This window comes from Aquarana catesbeiana, linkage group LG02, assembly GCF_042186555.1.
Source record: "Aquarana catesbeiana isolate 2022-GZ linkage group LG02, ASM4218655v1, whole genome shotgun sequence".
NCBI lineage: Eukaryota > Metazoa > Chordata > Amphibia > Anura > Ranidae > Aquarana > Aquarana catesbeiana.
Window position 1 is genome coordinate 71079064 of NC_133325.1, and position 15928 is coordinate 71094991.

At 43.3% G+C, this 15928-nt stretch overlaps 1 protein-coding gene across 6 annotated transcripts in view; it reads right to left on the reverse strand.

The window, feature by feature from the left end:
• LOC141126955 (phosphatidylinositol-3,5-bisphosphate 3-phosphatase MTMR2-like) overlaps positions 1-15928 on the reverse strand; it is a 77906-nt gene that overhangs the window by 13743 nt on the left and 48235 nt on the right. For all 6 annotated transcript variants that reach the window (XM_073613040.1, XM_073613036.1, XM_073613038.1 and 3 more), the window contains 4 exons: positions 14119-14325; positions 11549-11641; positions 8959-9072; positions 2816-2992 (listed from right to left, as the gene is read on the reverse strand). In XM_073613040.1, the coding sequence (XP_073469141.1) occupies positions 2816-2992; positions 8959-9072; positions 11549-11641; positions 14119-14325 (591 nt within the window). The remainder of the gene's footprint in view (positions 1-2815; positions 2993-8958; positions 9073-11548; positions 11642-14118; positions 14326-15928) is intronic.

Genomic DNA, 15928 nt, shown 5'->3' on the forward strand with positions numbered 1-15928 from the left:
CTCTACCTCCGGGATATGAACCGCCGACGGGTTCAAATAAAACCCTGCGTCCCTTTTGGATACAGGAACCTATATAAATCACTCTCATTATGATCTAGTGCCTGAAACAATAAATTTCTCTTTGGAGGATCCGCGGGAACGCTGGGTCTCAGAAACCTCTGAGGGGGAGCTTGTAACCGCGGGATACTGTCGAGGTGACCCACTCGTCGTGAACCATTGTTCTCCAAATGTCCGCAAAGTGCAGTAGCCTTCCCCCCCACCCGATAGAGTGGGGGCGTTTCCTCAAAAGGAGGGCTTGGTGCCAGGTTTAGAAGAGTTTTGGACCCAGGGTTTCTTCTGGCCCTGTGACTTGCCCCCCGGCTCTAGCGCCCTGTTGACAGTGGAACTGCCTTGGCACTGAGACACCTGAAGAAGCGGTCCCTGAGGTTTTAAACGAGGGAGGTCTGGTCCTTCTCTTCACAGGAAGTAGAGAGCGCATCCCTCTGGAAATCTTTTGGACATATTTGTCCAAATCATCACCAAACGTTCCTCATGAAAGGGGAACCCTGCCAATAACTTCTTGCAAGGAAGCTTGGCTGACCAGTTCTTAAGCCACAAAAGTCTGCATATGTGTACAGACAGGAGAGCCAAACGAGAAACCTGCTGCATTGAATCCTTCAAGGCATCAACATCAAAACAAAACATTTGAGGTATATATTCTCTGCTTTCAGCAGGACCATCCTCCTGGTTAGGCCTGTCAGGCCGTCTGACCTGATTCCTCCATGGGATATAAAAGGGAAAACCTCTTAGGAAGAACGAAAATCCTGTCAGGATGTCCCCAATCAGCATACACCACCTGTTCCAATAGTGGGTGTAAGGGGAAAGCCTGTGCGGCCTGAGGAGGCCTCAGGGACCCCAAAGAGAACCAAGGGGGCTCAGAAACCTCTGCAGGAGGCAACTTAAAGGCAAAATGAACCATCTCGGTAAGAGTCTGGATCAAAAGCCTTTGCGACTGAGAGGCTGATACCAACTAGACATCATCTGGCCCAGATTGCTCAGAAGCAGACTCATCTGCCAGGCCCTTCACAGAATCCTTGGCCTTTAGCTCTTCCCCATCCTTAACCCATTCCTTCTCCAAGATAGGAGGCTCAGAGGAGGGGGATCTGTCATGGTTCTTACCATCCTGCGAGATAGAGACAATTATGTCAGCAATCCTGTCCTCTAACCCAGCTAGGGCTGAGGACAGATCATCCCTGGTGATAAAGGCTGAAGCAGCAGCATTGAATGTAGGCACCATACCATGCCAGACAGGCGCAGCGGCTCAGATTGCCCGAAAGCCTCTGGTCTTTCAGGGGATACAACACCAGGGTTTCAACTAGGCTCCTCAGGAGCTACTGACGACATAGATGTGCCCTTCCCTGTAGTGTTAGTCCTGCTCCTCTTTTTTGAAGACATTGCAAGCCACAAAAAAGGGAGTACCTGGGTTTAGTATTTACACACCCCAGAAGGGAGACCCTTTAATAGAGCTCAACAAGCCCCTATGCAACAATCCTGCTAATCACCTTAGCCTGCCAAGCAACTCCTGGTCACTCACATGACCCGGGTAAGGAGAAATGAACCACTGAAAAATGACTGGTTCAGAGCCTGCTCTGTGTCCCACAGCTGTCCCCTGGAAGCACCGCATGTCTGCAATACTCAGCTTAAGTAAGCTGGCTGTGCGCTGGGACGTTCTGCGCATACATGCGTGGTCCCAGCAAATTGGCGTGGCAGTATTGGCATATGACGCAAATCTGCGCACCAATATTAGGCTATGGCGCATGCGCAGCTTCATGTGCGCACAATGCCTGTGGCAAAGCTGCGTGCGCCATGGCCGCCAAACAGCCACGAACACTCGTGCACTTTGGTGAACCAAGATGCGCAATGGCACACGCTCATGCGTGGACCAGCCATAAGAGAAAACAGCCAAGACAACAGGAAAAAAGGTTCTCTTAGCAAACACCCACAGCTAGCCCAAACTCTCCCCCTGTGGTCACCACACACATGTGTCCAGCCTCTACCTAGCTTGACATTGTTACAATCACTGGGGCACCCCACCATAAGTAAATAAGGGAGTTTCACTTACCCAACCGGGCGCAGGGCAGCCTTAGAAATGAAGAGCCCAATCTTCACCCACCACAGCGGGTTCCGTCACTTGGGTTCCTTCAAGGACTGGGTACCCTTTCATGTTTTAAGGTCCACTCCCTTGGATCTGTACAGCACCCTGCAGGAATGCCTTAGCTCTGTGGTGTCCAGGATTCCCCTACACAGTGTCGAGCGCCCGAGGGTCGCATTACAGGCAAAACCTCGCAGGATCCTTGCGTCTTCTTTGCAAGGCTCAGGTACCATTTAGGCATAAAAGCTTTTCTTCAAATGGATCCGATCGGTCAATCCCTTGATTCATTTAAGAACCGTTTTTGGCACTAAAGTCTTGGAGCTCCGACAGTTCAACAAACGTGTCCATCCACCTTGCAGACACTGGTAAAAAAAACTGAAGTACTTCCTGTATGGGAGGGGTTATATAGGGGCAGACTTCCTGTCTAAGACTTTGTCTACCAGTGTCCATTCACATAGAGATGGCGTATAACCCAGTAGGTAATGAATATTAGCCTAACTCGGTGTCCTGTGATGTATGATAAGGAAACAGTATACACTGTGCTAATCTTATCAAGAAACACTGCAAATGTTTTGTTAGATTGTTTGTTAAATAGTTTCAATTATAACAAAACCACCTAAACATGCAATTTGACAGGCGTTTTCTAAACTTTGCATAAGACCAAAAAAAATAGTACATACGTACATGCGGCTTAGTCCTTGGGTTCCACCTTATGTAATATTCTGCCCAGAGCTGCAGCTGCCTAGTGCTGGTCACTGGGTACAAGACGTGGTCAGAGTAATCCACAAACAGTGGATTAGTAAAGTCTTCAAGTTGGCTGTTAATGTATGACCACAAGGAGACAGACTCTTCCAGAACGGACTAAATTCAGACACAACAAAAGAAAATTAAGATGAATAACTGTGAGGTCCACATTTTAACTTAATCCTGAACTCTAGGCAAGCAGCTAAATACATAGCTGAAATACATACAGTTTAATGGTTTCAGTTGGCAAAGGATTTGTACAGGCAAGCACAGTGGCTAAGTGGTTAGCACTTCTACCTAGTAGTGCTAGGGTTGTCAGTTCGAATCCCAACCATGTCACTACCTGCCTGGAGTTTGCATGTTTTCCCTGTGCCTGCATGGGTTTCCTCCGGGTACTCCAGTTTATTGGCTCCTGTCTAAATTGGCCCTAGTATGTGTATGTACAGTATCTTACAAAAGTGAGTACACCCCTAAATATTTTATTATATCTTTTTATGTGACAACACTGAAGAAATTACACTTTGCTACAATGTAAAGTAGTGAGTGGACAGCTTGTATAACAGTGTAAATTTTCTGTCCCCTCAAAATAACTCAACACACAGCCATTAATGTCTAATCCGCTGGCAACAAAAGTGAGTACACCCCTAAGTGAAAATGTCCAAATTGGGCCCCAATTAACCATTTTCCCTTCCCGATGTCATGTGTTACAAGGTCTCTGGTGTGAATGGGGAGCAGGTGTGTTAAATTTGGTGTTATCGCTCTCACTCTTTCACACTGGTCACTGGAAGTTCAACATGGCACCTTATGGCAAAGAACTCTCTGAGGATCTGAAAAAAAGAACTGTTGCTCTACATAAAGATGGCCTAGGCTATAAGAAGATTGTCAAGACGCTGAAACTGAGCTGCAGCATGGTGGCCAAGACCATACAGCGGTTTAACAGGACAGATTCCACTCAGAACAGGCCTCGCCATGGTCGACCAAAGAAGTTGAGTGCACATGCTCAGCATTATATCCAGAGGTTGTCTTTGGGAAATAGATGTATGAGTGCTGCCAGCATTGCTGCAGACCTTAAAGGGGTGGGGGGTCAGCCTGTAAGTTCTCAGATCATACACCGCACACTGCATGGCTGTTGTCCCATAAGGAAGCCTCTTTTAAAGATGATGCACAAGAAGGCCTGCAGTTTGCTGAAGACAAGCAGACTAAGGACATGGATTACTGGAACCATGTCCTGTGGTCTGAGACAAAAATGAACTTATTTGGTTCAGATGGTGTCAAGCATGTGTGGCAGCAACCAGGTAAGGAGCCTACAGTCAAAAATGGTGGTGGGAGTGTCATGGGTTGGGGCTGCATGAGTGCTGCCGGCACTGGGGGAGCTACAGTTCATTGAGGGAACCATGAATGCCAACATGTACTGGGACATACTGAAGCAGAGCATGATCCCCCTCCCTTCGGAGACTGGCTCGCAGGGCAGTATTCCAACATGATAACCACCCCAAACACATCTCCAAGACGACCACTGCCTTACTAAAGAAGCTGAGGGTAAAGGTGATAGACTGGCCAAGCATGTCTCCAGACCTAAACCCTATTGAGCATCTGTGGGCATCCTCAAATGGAAGGTGGAGGAGCGCAAGGTCTCTAACATCCACCAGCTCCATGATGTCATCATGGAGGAATGGAAGAGGACTCCAATGGCAACCTGTGAAGCTCTGGTGAACCTCCATGCCCAAAGAGGTTAAGACAGTGCTGGAAAATAATGGTGGCGACACAAAATATTGACACTTTGGGCCCAATTTGGACATTTTAACCTAGGGGTGTACTCATTTTCGTTGCTAGCGGTTTAGACATTAACCACTTCAGCCCCGAAAGAATTTACCCCCTTCCTGTCCGGGCCATTTTTTGCGATACGTCACTGCGTCGCTTTAACTGACAATTGCACAGTCGTGTGACATTGTACCCAAACAAAACTGACGTCCTTTTTTCCCCCACAAATAGAGCTTTCTTTTGGTGATATTTGATCACCTCTGCGGTTTTTATTTTTTGCGCTGTAAACAAAAAAAGAGCGATAAAGTTTGAGAAAAAAAAAAAAAACAATATTTTTTACTTTTTGCTATAATAAATATCCCAATTTAAAAAAAAAACTAATTTTTTTCCTCAGTTTAGGCCGATATGTATTCTTTTATATATTTTTGGTAAACAAAAAACAAATATTGCAATAAGCGCATAATGATTGGTTTGCGCAAAAGTTATAGCGCCCACCAAATAGGTTATTGATTTATATTTATTTTAATTATTTTTTTAATTATTTTTTTTTACTAGTAATAGCGGCGATCTGCGATTTTTATCGTGACTGCGACATTGCGGCGGACAGATCGGACACTTTTTTTAAAACCATTGACATTTATACAGCGATCAGAGCTATAAATAGCCATTGATTACTGTATAAATGTCACTGGCAGGGAAGGGGTTAACACTAGGGGGCGCTCAAGGGATTGTGTTCCCTCACTATGTGTTCTAACTGTGCGGGGATGGGACTGACTGGGGGAGGAGACTGATCAGTGTTCCTATACACTAGGAACACATGATCTGTCTCCTCTCCCCTGACAGGATGTGCATCTGTGTGTTTACACACACAGATCCCCGTTCCTGCTCTGTCATGAGCGTTCGTGGGTGGCCGGTGGGTATTTCGGCCGCCGGGCACGCTCATCGTCTCCTCAGTGATGCGGCGGCGCACGCGCACCCCCTATACTGGTGAGAAGCTGAGGACGTCATATGACGCCCGCCCAGGATGGGAGATCCCATCTGCGGAGGTAATTTGACTATAACCGGGATGTAAAGTGGTTAATGGCTGCGTGTTGAGTTATTTTGAGGGGACAGCACATTTACACTGTTATACAAGCTGTACACTCAGGGTGGATATAAATCAATGATTTAAAAAAAAAATCAGATTTTTTTGATTTGGACCAATTTTTTTGATCTGTATCAAATTTATTTTAATAAAATGCTTTTGGAGTAAAAAACTAAAAATCTCATTTTCTATTTAAGATACATTAATAATTTAGTTTATTCAGGCATTGAAATGGAGCTTTGTTGTGTAGCATGAGGCTGTATATGCTGCAATATTTACATTTTTGGTAAACTCATTCAATGAATCCAAGCTCTGCAAGCTGAGATAACATGCACTGCATTGATGTACAGTTTCACAGTAACAATGAGATAAACCAAAGTTCAGGAATATTCCTTTATCCCATTGTTTTGCAAATCTATGTACACTACAAACTGTATAATTGAATCGGTTCTTATATCGCTGTTTTACTGACCTGACAGCTTATTATTCTAAATAGGAAACCTTCATTTTGTTGGCAAATATTAAGGATTCAAACTACCAGCAAGAACGAGTCCTCGCATTTAAAGAGCACCTGTCATTTCAGATCCATCATGGCAGCGCCTGTTAGCGGGCATTCACTCACCTGCTGCCGCCACGTCCCTCACCTTGTTGTGTCACTGCCACATCACCAGCCGTCCCATTAAAGTGAATGGGACTGTCGGTAAGTCAACAGCGGGTCAGAGGAGGAGCCACTGCGGGACAGAGATGACAGTTGCTCTTTAAAAATTATGATCTAAATCAAGCCTTTTTACTAGTGATTTAAATCAAATCCACCCAAGAGGTACTTAAATTTGCCAATGTACATACAGTACTGTGCAAACGTTTTAGGGAAGGTGTGAAAAAATGCTATAAATTAAGAACGCTTTCAGAAATAGAAGTGGAAATAGTTTATGTTTATGAATTAACAAAATGGAAAGTAAATGAACACAAAAGAAATCCAAATCAAATCAATATTTGGTGTGACCACCCTTTGCCTTCAAAACAGCAGCAATTCTTCTAGGTAAAAATGCACCGAAATTTCGGCCGCTGAAAATTATCAGCCGAAAAAATAGTTATTGGCATTTAGCCGATAGAGAAAAAGGTGCCGATAATAGCTCCGAAAACACACGCGATTTTACCGTGCTTACAGTGTGGTTTTTATAGGTCACGTGACTCAAAAACGGCAACAAATCTAACACAGGTGCGTTATTGATGCCCTCTTGCTGCATTTTTAATGCATTTTAACGAGGAGGTGCATTTTTGGTGCGTTTTTAACTGGCCAAAAATGCAGCAAGCAAGATTTTTAACACCAAAACGGAAGTGCAACGCGGACCAGTGTGAAGACATACATAGAATTTAAAGGGATGCATTTTTCTTGAACTTTTCTTGCGCTAAAGGTGCAGATAATGACCGTCACTAAATTCATATTCATTTAAATTCATTATATTATTTTAAAAAAGTCGAATATAATACAATCATATATAAAAATATATATATATAATTTTAAAACTGTCATTTTCAGTTTCGGTCTCGGCCAAGTAAATCTTGAATTTTCATTTCGGTGCACCTTTACTTCTAGGTACACATACACACAGTTTTTGAAGGAACTCGGCAGGTAGGTTGTTCTAAACATCTTGGAGAACTAACCACAGATCTTCTGTGCATGTAGGCTGCCTCAGATCCTTCTGTCTCTTCATGTAATTTCAGACAGACTCGTTAATGTTGAAATCAGGGCTCTGTGGGGGTCAAACCATCACTTCCAGGACTCCTTGTTCTTCTTTACACTGAAGATAGTTCTTAATGACATTGGCTGTATGTTTAGGGTCATTGTCCTGTTGCAGAATACATCTGCCCCAATTGCACGCCTCCCTGATGGTATGGCATGATGGATAAGTATCTGCCTGTGTTTCTCATCGTTGAGGACATCATTGATCCTGACCAAATCTCCAAGTCCATTTGCAGAAATGCAGCCTCAAACTTACCAGGAACCTCCACCATGCTTGACTGTTGCCTGCACACACACTCATTATTGTACCGCTTTACAGTCCTTTGGTAAACAAACTGCCTCCTGTTACAGTCAAATATTTCAAATTTTGACTCATCAGTCCAGAGCAACTGCTGCCATTTTTCTGCACCCCAGTTGCTATGTTTTCATGCATAGTTGAGTCACTTAGCCTTGTTTTCATGTCCTATGCATGAAAACATAGCAACTGGGGTGCAGAAAAATGTCAAACATTTTTTCACACCTGCCTAAGACTTTTGCACAGTACTGTGCTGGGGGAAATTTCTGAGAAAAACTTTATCTCCACTGGAGCACAACCAATCATCTATTAAATGTTCATTTTACAAGCTGTGTGTAAAAAAAAGATAGAAACTAATTGGGCACTATAGCCCCCCCCCATTATGTGAGTATATAATTTCACCAATAAATCATACATAAAACCAACCAGAGGAAGTAATGTGAAGTAATGTCTTAAGCATACAGTATCTTAACCCAAAACCAGAAATTTGATATTTGCTATCATTTGGCCCGTTAAATATGCAATTGAAAATGTTTTGTTATATCTGTTTGAGAAGTTTAAAAGAATCTGTTGATCCTGCCATAAATTTTTTGAGCTGAATGTTGGCTTGCTAGGACAGGGAGGGGGTTACTGCCAAGATCATCAGGTGAAAAAAAAATTTAAAAAAGGTCTGAATAGGACACTATTGCAGCCACCACATCTAAGGACTGCTAAGCTGCAATATAGAACGTTTTTGTTTTTGGGTTTAGATACACTTTAACTACCTATAAGCACAATGTATTTCCTAGAAAATAATAATATCCCAGCCAGGACACTATCTGCATGTAGTTTTCAAGTCGTTTCTGTACCTGCGCGAGTTTCCTCTGGGTATGCCGGTTTCCTTCTACACTTTAAAGATATGCTGGTAAGTTAAATGACTCCTGTCTAATTTGTCTCTATTATGTATAGGAGATAGGGACTATAGATTGTAAGCTCCTCGAGGGCAGGGACTGATGTGAATGTACAGTAAGTACAGCACTGAGTAAATTGTCAGGGCTATGTAAATACCCGTTTTAAAGAAGAGGTACATAAGATACAGTAAATCACAGCAGTGGGTACATAAACTTTAGCCATCATAAACGAATACCTACTTTAATAAAGTTAGGAAACAATTCCATCAATATGACTATAGTCAGAGAGGACCGTCTTAGGGGACTTACCTCTTGTAGTCTTTGCTGCTCACTGTCACACAGGAATGTTCCAAACAAGCAGCTGTAAAGGTGATCCAGAATAGTCAGCAGAAAATGTTCATTGAATTCAAATGCATGAGGAAACTGTGGAGAATATCGGCACAAATTACTTATAAACTTCACAAAGAAAAAGACCAAAGTGCAACAATCTAGAGGAAACAGAGGAATACGTTTTAACGTTTTTCCTACAATAAGAGAGCTGTTATTGAGCAGACCAAGACCTAACACCTAAAATAGAAAAAAAAAAAAAAGTTGTTTGCCTCTTTCTACTAAATCAGGCTGATATACAGCAGAATGCAGAAAGAGCCTCATCCATCATGGGAGTTTTTTTTCAAAAATAATATTGGGGATGTGTTGTCATTATGCCATATAAGAAATACTGAACAATATACAGTATAGCATATTCTAACACTAATGTATTTTGAGTTTCTAACCCAGAACAAGCATACATACCAGGGGTGCTAACCCTTTGACCGTGGGGCACATGAAGGACAGATCAAGTCCCTTCCTTGCCGACCCCTGGGACCTAGACAGGAGCAGGTTTGGCATTTACTGGAACAGATTCCCTGTAATTGCCTCCTGCAGAAAGGCGGCTTCTCCTTCTCTATCTCCCGCCAGCATTCAGCTGCTGCAGGAGGAAAATACAGGGAATTGGTTCCAATAAATGCCACCCCCACCTCCCCTCCTGTCCAGGATCCCTACCCCAAGTGCTACCCAGATCCCCTCCTCTCATAGCACTACCAGTTTTCCCTCTTTTCTCTCCCGTCAGCTGCTGCAGGGGATCGTTTCAGATGAAGAGCGAGGAAAGGGGCCATTACTGGCCCCTCCTTTTCTGAATGAACATAGTAAATGGTCGGTAACGGTTACTGACACGATCCTCTGCCCTACTGACACCATCCACACACAGTCCACTGCCATACTGACACACTGTCCATTGCTTTAGTGACTGACACTGTCCACTCTTAAGCTAGGCCAAGTTTATATTATTACAGTGACATTTGTTTTATTAAGTTTTTCTAAATTTTCCTTACTATTTAGTTAGGCTATGCCAATTTCCTAAATAAACAAATAAATTTAAAAAGTACTGAACCCTCTTTGACCTCTTTAATGTTGTTTATGTAGATCTCTCACAGGTTGCTACACTGACCTAGAGTCTCTCAGGTTTTATCAAATGGACCCTAAAGCCATACAACAAAGCATAGTTTTGGATCTCTCTCCAGAATAAAAAGTCAGAACACTACTAACATTACATATTACTGAAGCTCTAGAATGTAATTAAAAACAAAACTTTTTTTTTTTTTTTTTTTTTTAATCCTGCAAGGTAAAAACATAATGTGCCAATATGCATTGCATATTAGCATATTATGTGAAACTTACCTTAGAACGAAGCCAGTCAGCTAAAGGCGCGCTGTCACTGCTTCCATCTTCACCCGGTCTTCATTCTGGGATCGCGGACTTCGGCTCTGTGGGTGGCCGAAGCCGCGATTACGTCACTACTGTGCATGCGCATGGGAGCTGCTGTTCATGGCACAGGACTCTGAAGGAATAGCACAGTATGCAGTTCCTTCAAAAGCGCATGTGTGGGTGACGTCACCGGCTAAATCCAAAGTACATATCTCTTAAACAGTGCACATTTAGGAGATATTTACTGTACCTATACGTAAGGCTTACTATAGGCTTACCTATAGGTAAAAGTCATGCATGGGAGTTTACTCCCACTTTAAGGAATTTTCCCCTATTTTGAGAGATTTCCTTTCACTTCCTGCTGTGTCTACTGCACAAAATAAAAGAGGGAATGTCCCAGTGGTGGCTGGTGCTGGATATTTAGGAGGGGGGGGGGGGGCAAACAAACCTGCCCCTCCCTCACTCGCACCACCACCAGAGATGCCACTTGCTGGGCTTCTGACTGGGAGGACCCGCTCCAACAGGCGTTGCTTCTCTTCCCAGCCCATTTCCTGATTGGCCAGGAGGAGAAGCAGGAAGACATTAGCGAATATTATTTTGCTAATGTCACACAAGTGGGTGGGCTCGGGGTGCAGTGCCCTGCGCCCCGAGCCCACCCTTTTTTTAAGCCAATTAGAGCCTCAGGCTCCAATCATGTTAAAAAAAAAAAACAAAACCCATTGAAATCCATGCGTCCGGCGCCCTGTATGTAGATTAGGGACCGGGACAGGGCAAAAAAAACAAAAAAATGCATTCATTCCCTATATAAAAATGAAAACAACATATAGAAATCAATCTTTCTGCCACAGTAAAAAAAAAAGGAAAAAGTTAAATTGCTTGTGATATATTGTTCTAAGCTCATTTAATTCTTTGTACGGGTAAGTAAATGGGAAGGACTTCTTGACACTTCTTGAAACTTATTTCAATCACAGCTAAGTCTTTTTTATTATATCTCATTCATTCAGATGAATGTACACACTGCCATTCTTTGGCTGAGTCAGTTTCCTGTTCCCACACTGCTACAAAAGGTACCCCTGTATACATTGCCCAACATTACAGGTGGTACTCAACATGTAACCCTAAAACTTGAGTCTTCTGTATGAGCAGAACAACTTACCTGCTTCGTCATTTGCCAAACACAGTCAATAAACTGCAGGAACACCGGGGACCTGTCAGCGTCTGCGTGGTTCTTGTTACCATGGCCAACTCTCTTCAGTGGGAAAAGAAAAAAAAAGGGATTTAGGATTGTGATGTAACTATTATCAATACTAAATAAAAAAAAAGGAATGGGCGCTGTACTGAATCTCTCTGAAATTAATCTTAAATGACCCACAGTGAAAAAAAAAAAAATCATAAATCTACACAGTATTCTGATCTGATCAATAATATGAATACTGTACTAAGTCCATACCTGTACTGAAAACAAAAACAGCTTCCCACGAAAATTCTCACCACTCCAATCAGCTGTGGATACTGCCACAGAACTAATACAGCTCTCTTCCAACTCCTGCAGGTCTGTTCCTAATCTAAATCCTACTTTTACCTTTAACATATAAAAATCTCCAAAATGTGGAGCCTCTTCAGCAAGGAAAGGCATAAATGCTTTATTCAGATGTAATTGCAGCCTGAAACATCTTCCTTCCACTTTACTCACTTCTCATTCATGCCTTTGGGAGCTCTCCCAGTTTGCTCTGTTTTGTCTAGGACTTCCTTCCACGTACCATTAGGTTTGTGCACACCATTTAAAGCATATTTAAACCCAAAAACAGAAACTTCAACATAATGCAGCTTACAAATCCTTAGATGTGGTGGCTGCATTAGTTTTATTTTTTTTAAGCTTTTTTCTCTTTATTTTCACCTTGTAATCAGTCCAGTAACACACCTCCTTTCCTAAGGTGGCTACACTAACTCCTTCACTGTATCTATGGAAGAGAAACATAGCCGCACTGGCAAGCTGTGGAAAAGGTAGCGTTAGATGGACTTGTAGATTTAGATATATGGTACATAAGTGACTAACATACTAAAGCCCAACTCCACCTAATACTCTTTAAGCAGTTACAGAACATTTCTTTTTTTCAATTAAGATTTTATGTATGTGAAGAAAAACCAACCATTGTAAGCCTAAGTGGGTAAGTCCTTAACGACCTTGGCTCTCAGAAAGTAGGTTAAACAATGCTGGGTGTCAGGGGCGGACTCACCATTAGGGCACTCGGGCACTGCCCGAGGCCAGTAGGGGGCCCTATGAGAGTACCTCCGTTCCAAGGCATCTGTGTTTATCCCAGAGCCCAGTGCTGGTTCCAGCACTGAGCTCCGGTAACTGGCCAGATAGGGGCACGCTAGTGCCGGACACTCAAAACACCTTCCCCGCATCTCCTACGGGGTGTCTGGGCTGCCTCACGTATCGATTGCCCCTCTGTGGCAGCCGACACACTGGCTTCTCTCTCCCACATGAGCCTGCACAGCACACAGATCTCACTGAGGATCCTCCTCCTCGGCTCTGATGTACACAGACAGGAGGAGGAGGAGCCAGGGAGGAGAGATCACACACTGCAAGAGCCACGCTGATCTCTCTGCTCTCTGAGGTCTGTGCATAGTTAATGGATATTCCAGGCCCCCCCCCCCCTCCTCATCCCAGGGGTCCCCCTCATCTGTCCTCATCCCAGGGGTCCCCCTCATCTGTCCTCATCCCAGGGGTCCCCCTCATCTGTCCTCATCCCAGGGGACCCCCATCTGTCCTCATCCCAGGGGACCCCCATCTGTCCTCATCCCAGGGGACCCCCCTCTCCTACTTGAATGGATCGCGATCACCCACCAAAAGCAACAGGGAATATAATTCCTGCTGCAGCAAGTGTACATCCTGAGCTGCTGCCTCTGCAGCTAAAGGGGGTAGGGGTGAACGTATGTAATGTGGGCAGTGAGGCTTGAGTGTGGCAGGGACACAGAGGGGCCCTATGATCTCCTATTACCTGAGGGCCCGATGAGTTGTCAGTCCGCCCCTGCTGGGTGTCATTCAACCTAGTAGAGGATTCGCCCTGACACCTGTAGCATTGAAGCTTCCCGGAGAAGGATGAGATTTGCAGTGAAAGCTGCTTTTATTATTTTTATTATTACATTTTATTTTTTTAACTGTAGCAAAAAGGTGGCGTCAGGCTTTAACAAACTATAGATTAAAATGAACACTTTTACTGCCACCAACATGTGGTAAAAGAGGTGCTGTGGCAGCCTGGAGTGTGTGTATATCTCTTATCTTTCAGATGACAGCAACTAAGCAGCCCTATCATTTTCACGAACACCTGGAAGTGCACCACCCACCTACCACTATTTTATTCTCCAGGGTCTCAGCTTTCAGAAAATTATTGTTTTGGGGTTTTAGCTAATCTTCAGGCCTAAAATGATTTTTTTAAACGTGTGTAAAAAAAGCCACAAACATGTCTGGCAGTGAAAGGATTAAACCTTCATTGTCCTAAGCTGGAAAATGACAAAGCACTTACATTATTCACATTTTATGCCAAGGTATGGGGGGGACTATTGAACATATTTACAAATATCATTTGCCAAACTGTTATAAAAAAATAACATAATGGCTAGGATTACTGGCATTACTGAGCTTTGCTTGACAAGCTGGTTTCTAAATTTGCCATGTACTTAGTGCAATGTATGTTACCCTGGGCAATAACATAAACTTACAAGATAGAACCTGTGCCCAAAGCTGAGCCATTCTTTTTCTACAAGCACTTCGAAGCCGTGAATGGTGCGGTAGTAACCATCCAGCATCAGCATGGCAAGAGAGGTGAGCTGCGCAGTGCGGTCCCAGCCATCGCTGCAATGAACAACCGCTGAGGTCTTTCCAGATTCCACTTTGTCAGCAATCCGCAAGGCACCAGCCAGAATGGACTACAGGAAAAAGAAAGAGTGTAATGATAATTTAGGATTGGTACAGATGCCTGTTTGAAACATGCTGCTATCCTCTATTTAGTTTACTCTCTAAAAGAAGAGATAGGAATTTAAAGTCAACCTCAAATCAAAAAGTCAAGATTTGTCATGTTATAAGGGCAGGGGTGGACAACTAATTTTCCCAAGGGACCGGGTGAGAAACTGGGACTGTTGTGGAGGGCTGAACTTAAAGCGGACCTTCAGTCATTTTTTCAACTTTCAGTCTATTAAATCTTTTGCCCTTGTCGTTTTAACTTTGAATAGTAAAACATTTTTATTTTCTGCCAGTAAATACCTTATACAGCACACTTCCCATTTCCTGTCTGGTCATTAGCCTAGGCTTATGACATCATACACAGCTTTCTCTCACTGACGAAATAGGTCATGAAATAGGTCTCCTTAAGACAAGCAGTTTGGAGGGGTGGTATAAAAGGGCGACTGAGCCTTTTGTCTAGAATTTCTCCTGAAAAATAGCAGTAAATTTCCCGGTATGTGAGGGTGGCTAGGCATTCCTGTGCCTAAAGTCTTATAGCTGTATAATTGCGACGTGAGATCTAAGGCAGTCTGATACTTTTGCTCCTTGAAGCTACAATTTTTACTGTATGGAGTCTCAGCACTACCTCCTGAAACAGGTTTAACTTCTTCAGACCCGGAAGCTTTTACCCCCTTCATGACCAGGCCATTTTTTGCGATAGGACACTATGTTAGTTTTTTTTTTTTTGAAAATCTTTTTATTGAGTATAAGACATACAACAATTAACAACATTAAACCTGCCACAGCATTGGGACTAGACCCACGCAGGAGTCAGTGCCAGCCGGCCATTGGGCTGCATCCAGCATTAATATCATACATCTGTAGCATGTCCGAAAGAAAAGAACAATAACAAACAAACCTAGTGCGGTATTGGCTCCTGCTCAATTAAAGTATTTCATGATTAGATTTATCAGCTGAGACCCAAGGGACAATATTATATATCAATTAAACCCATTTCAGAGATTACATTACCATAAAATCAACCAATGTATCAGTATCACTTTCTCCCGTAGACTGGTATTATGTACCCGTTCAATCAGTCTGCGGTTGCCGTGGAGGCCTCAGCTAGCCAATTGGCCCACACTCTATCATATTTTTTGGGGCATCCCCTATTTTGATAGGTTTCCTTATAGAGTGGTAGTACTTTATTGACATGTGTTTTCCATAACAATATGGATGGCGGGGCACGTTTTTTCCAGCAGAGAGTGATCATTTTTCTTGCATAAAAGAGCAGGAGCCCTATGAGGGTTCTCTCTGCTATCTTGGGGGCTAATTCTTCCACTAAACCTAGAAGGCAGATCTGCGGGGTTGGGGCTTTATCTGTTCTCACCACTTCTTGTATTACAGATAGTACTTCTGACCAGTAGTTTTTAATTGCTGGACAGGACCAGAAAATGTGTATAAAATCACCTGGATCCCCAGTACATCTCCAACACTCCGAGGACAGGGAGGTTCTCATCTTATGCAATCTATATGGGGTGAGATATGCCCGATGTAGTATTTTGTATTGTATGAGACGGTCTCGAAGCG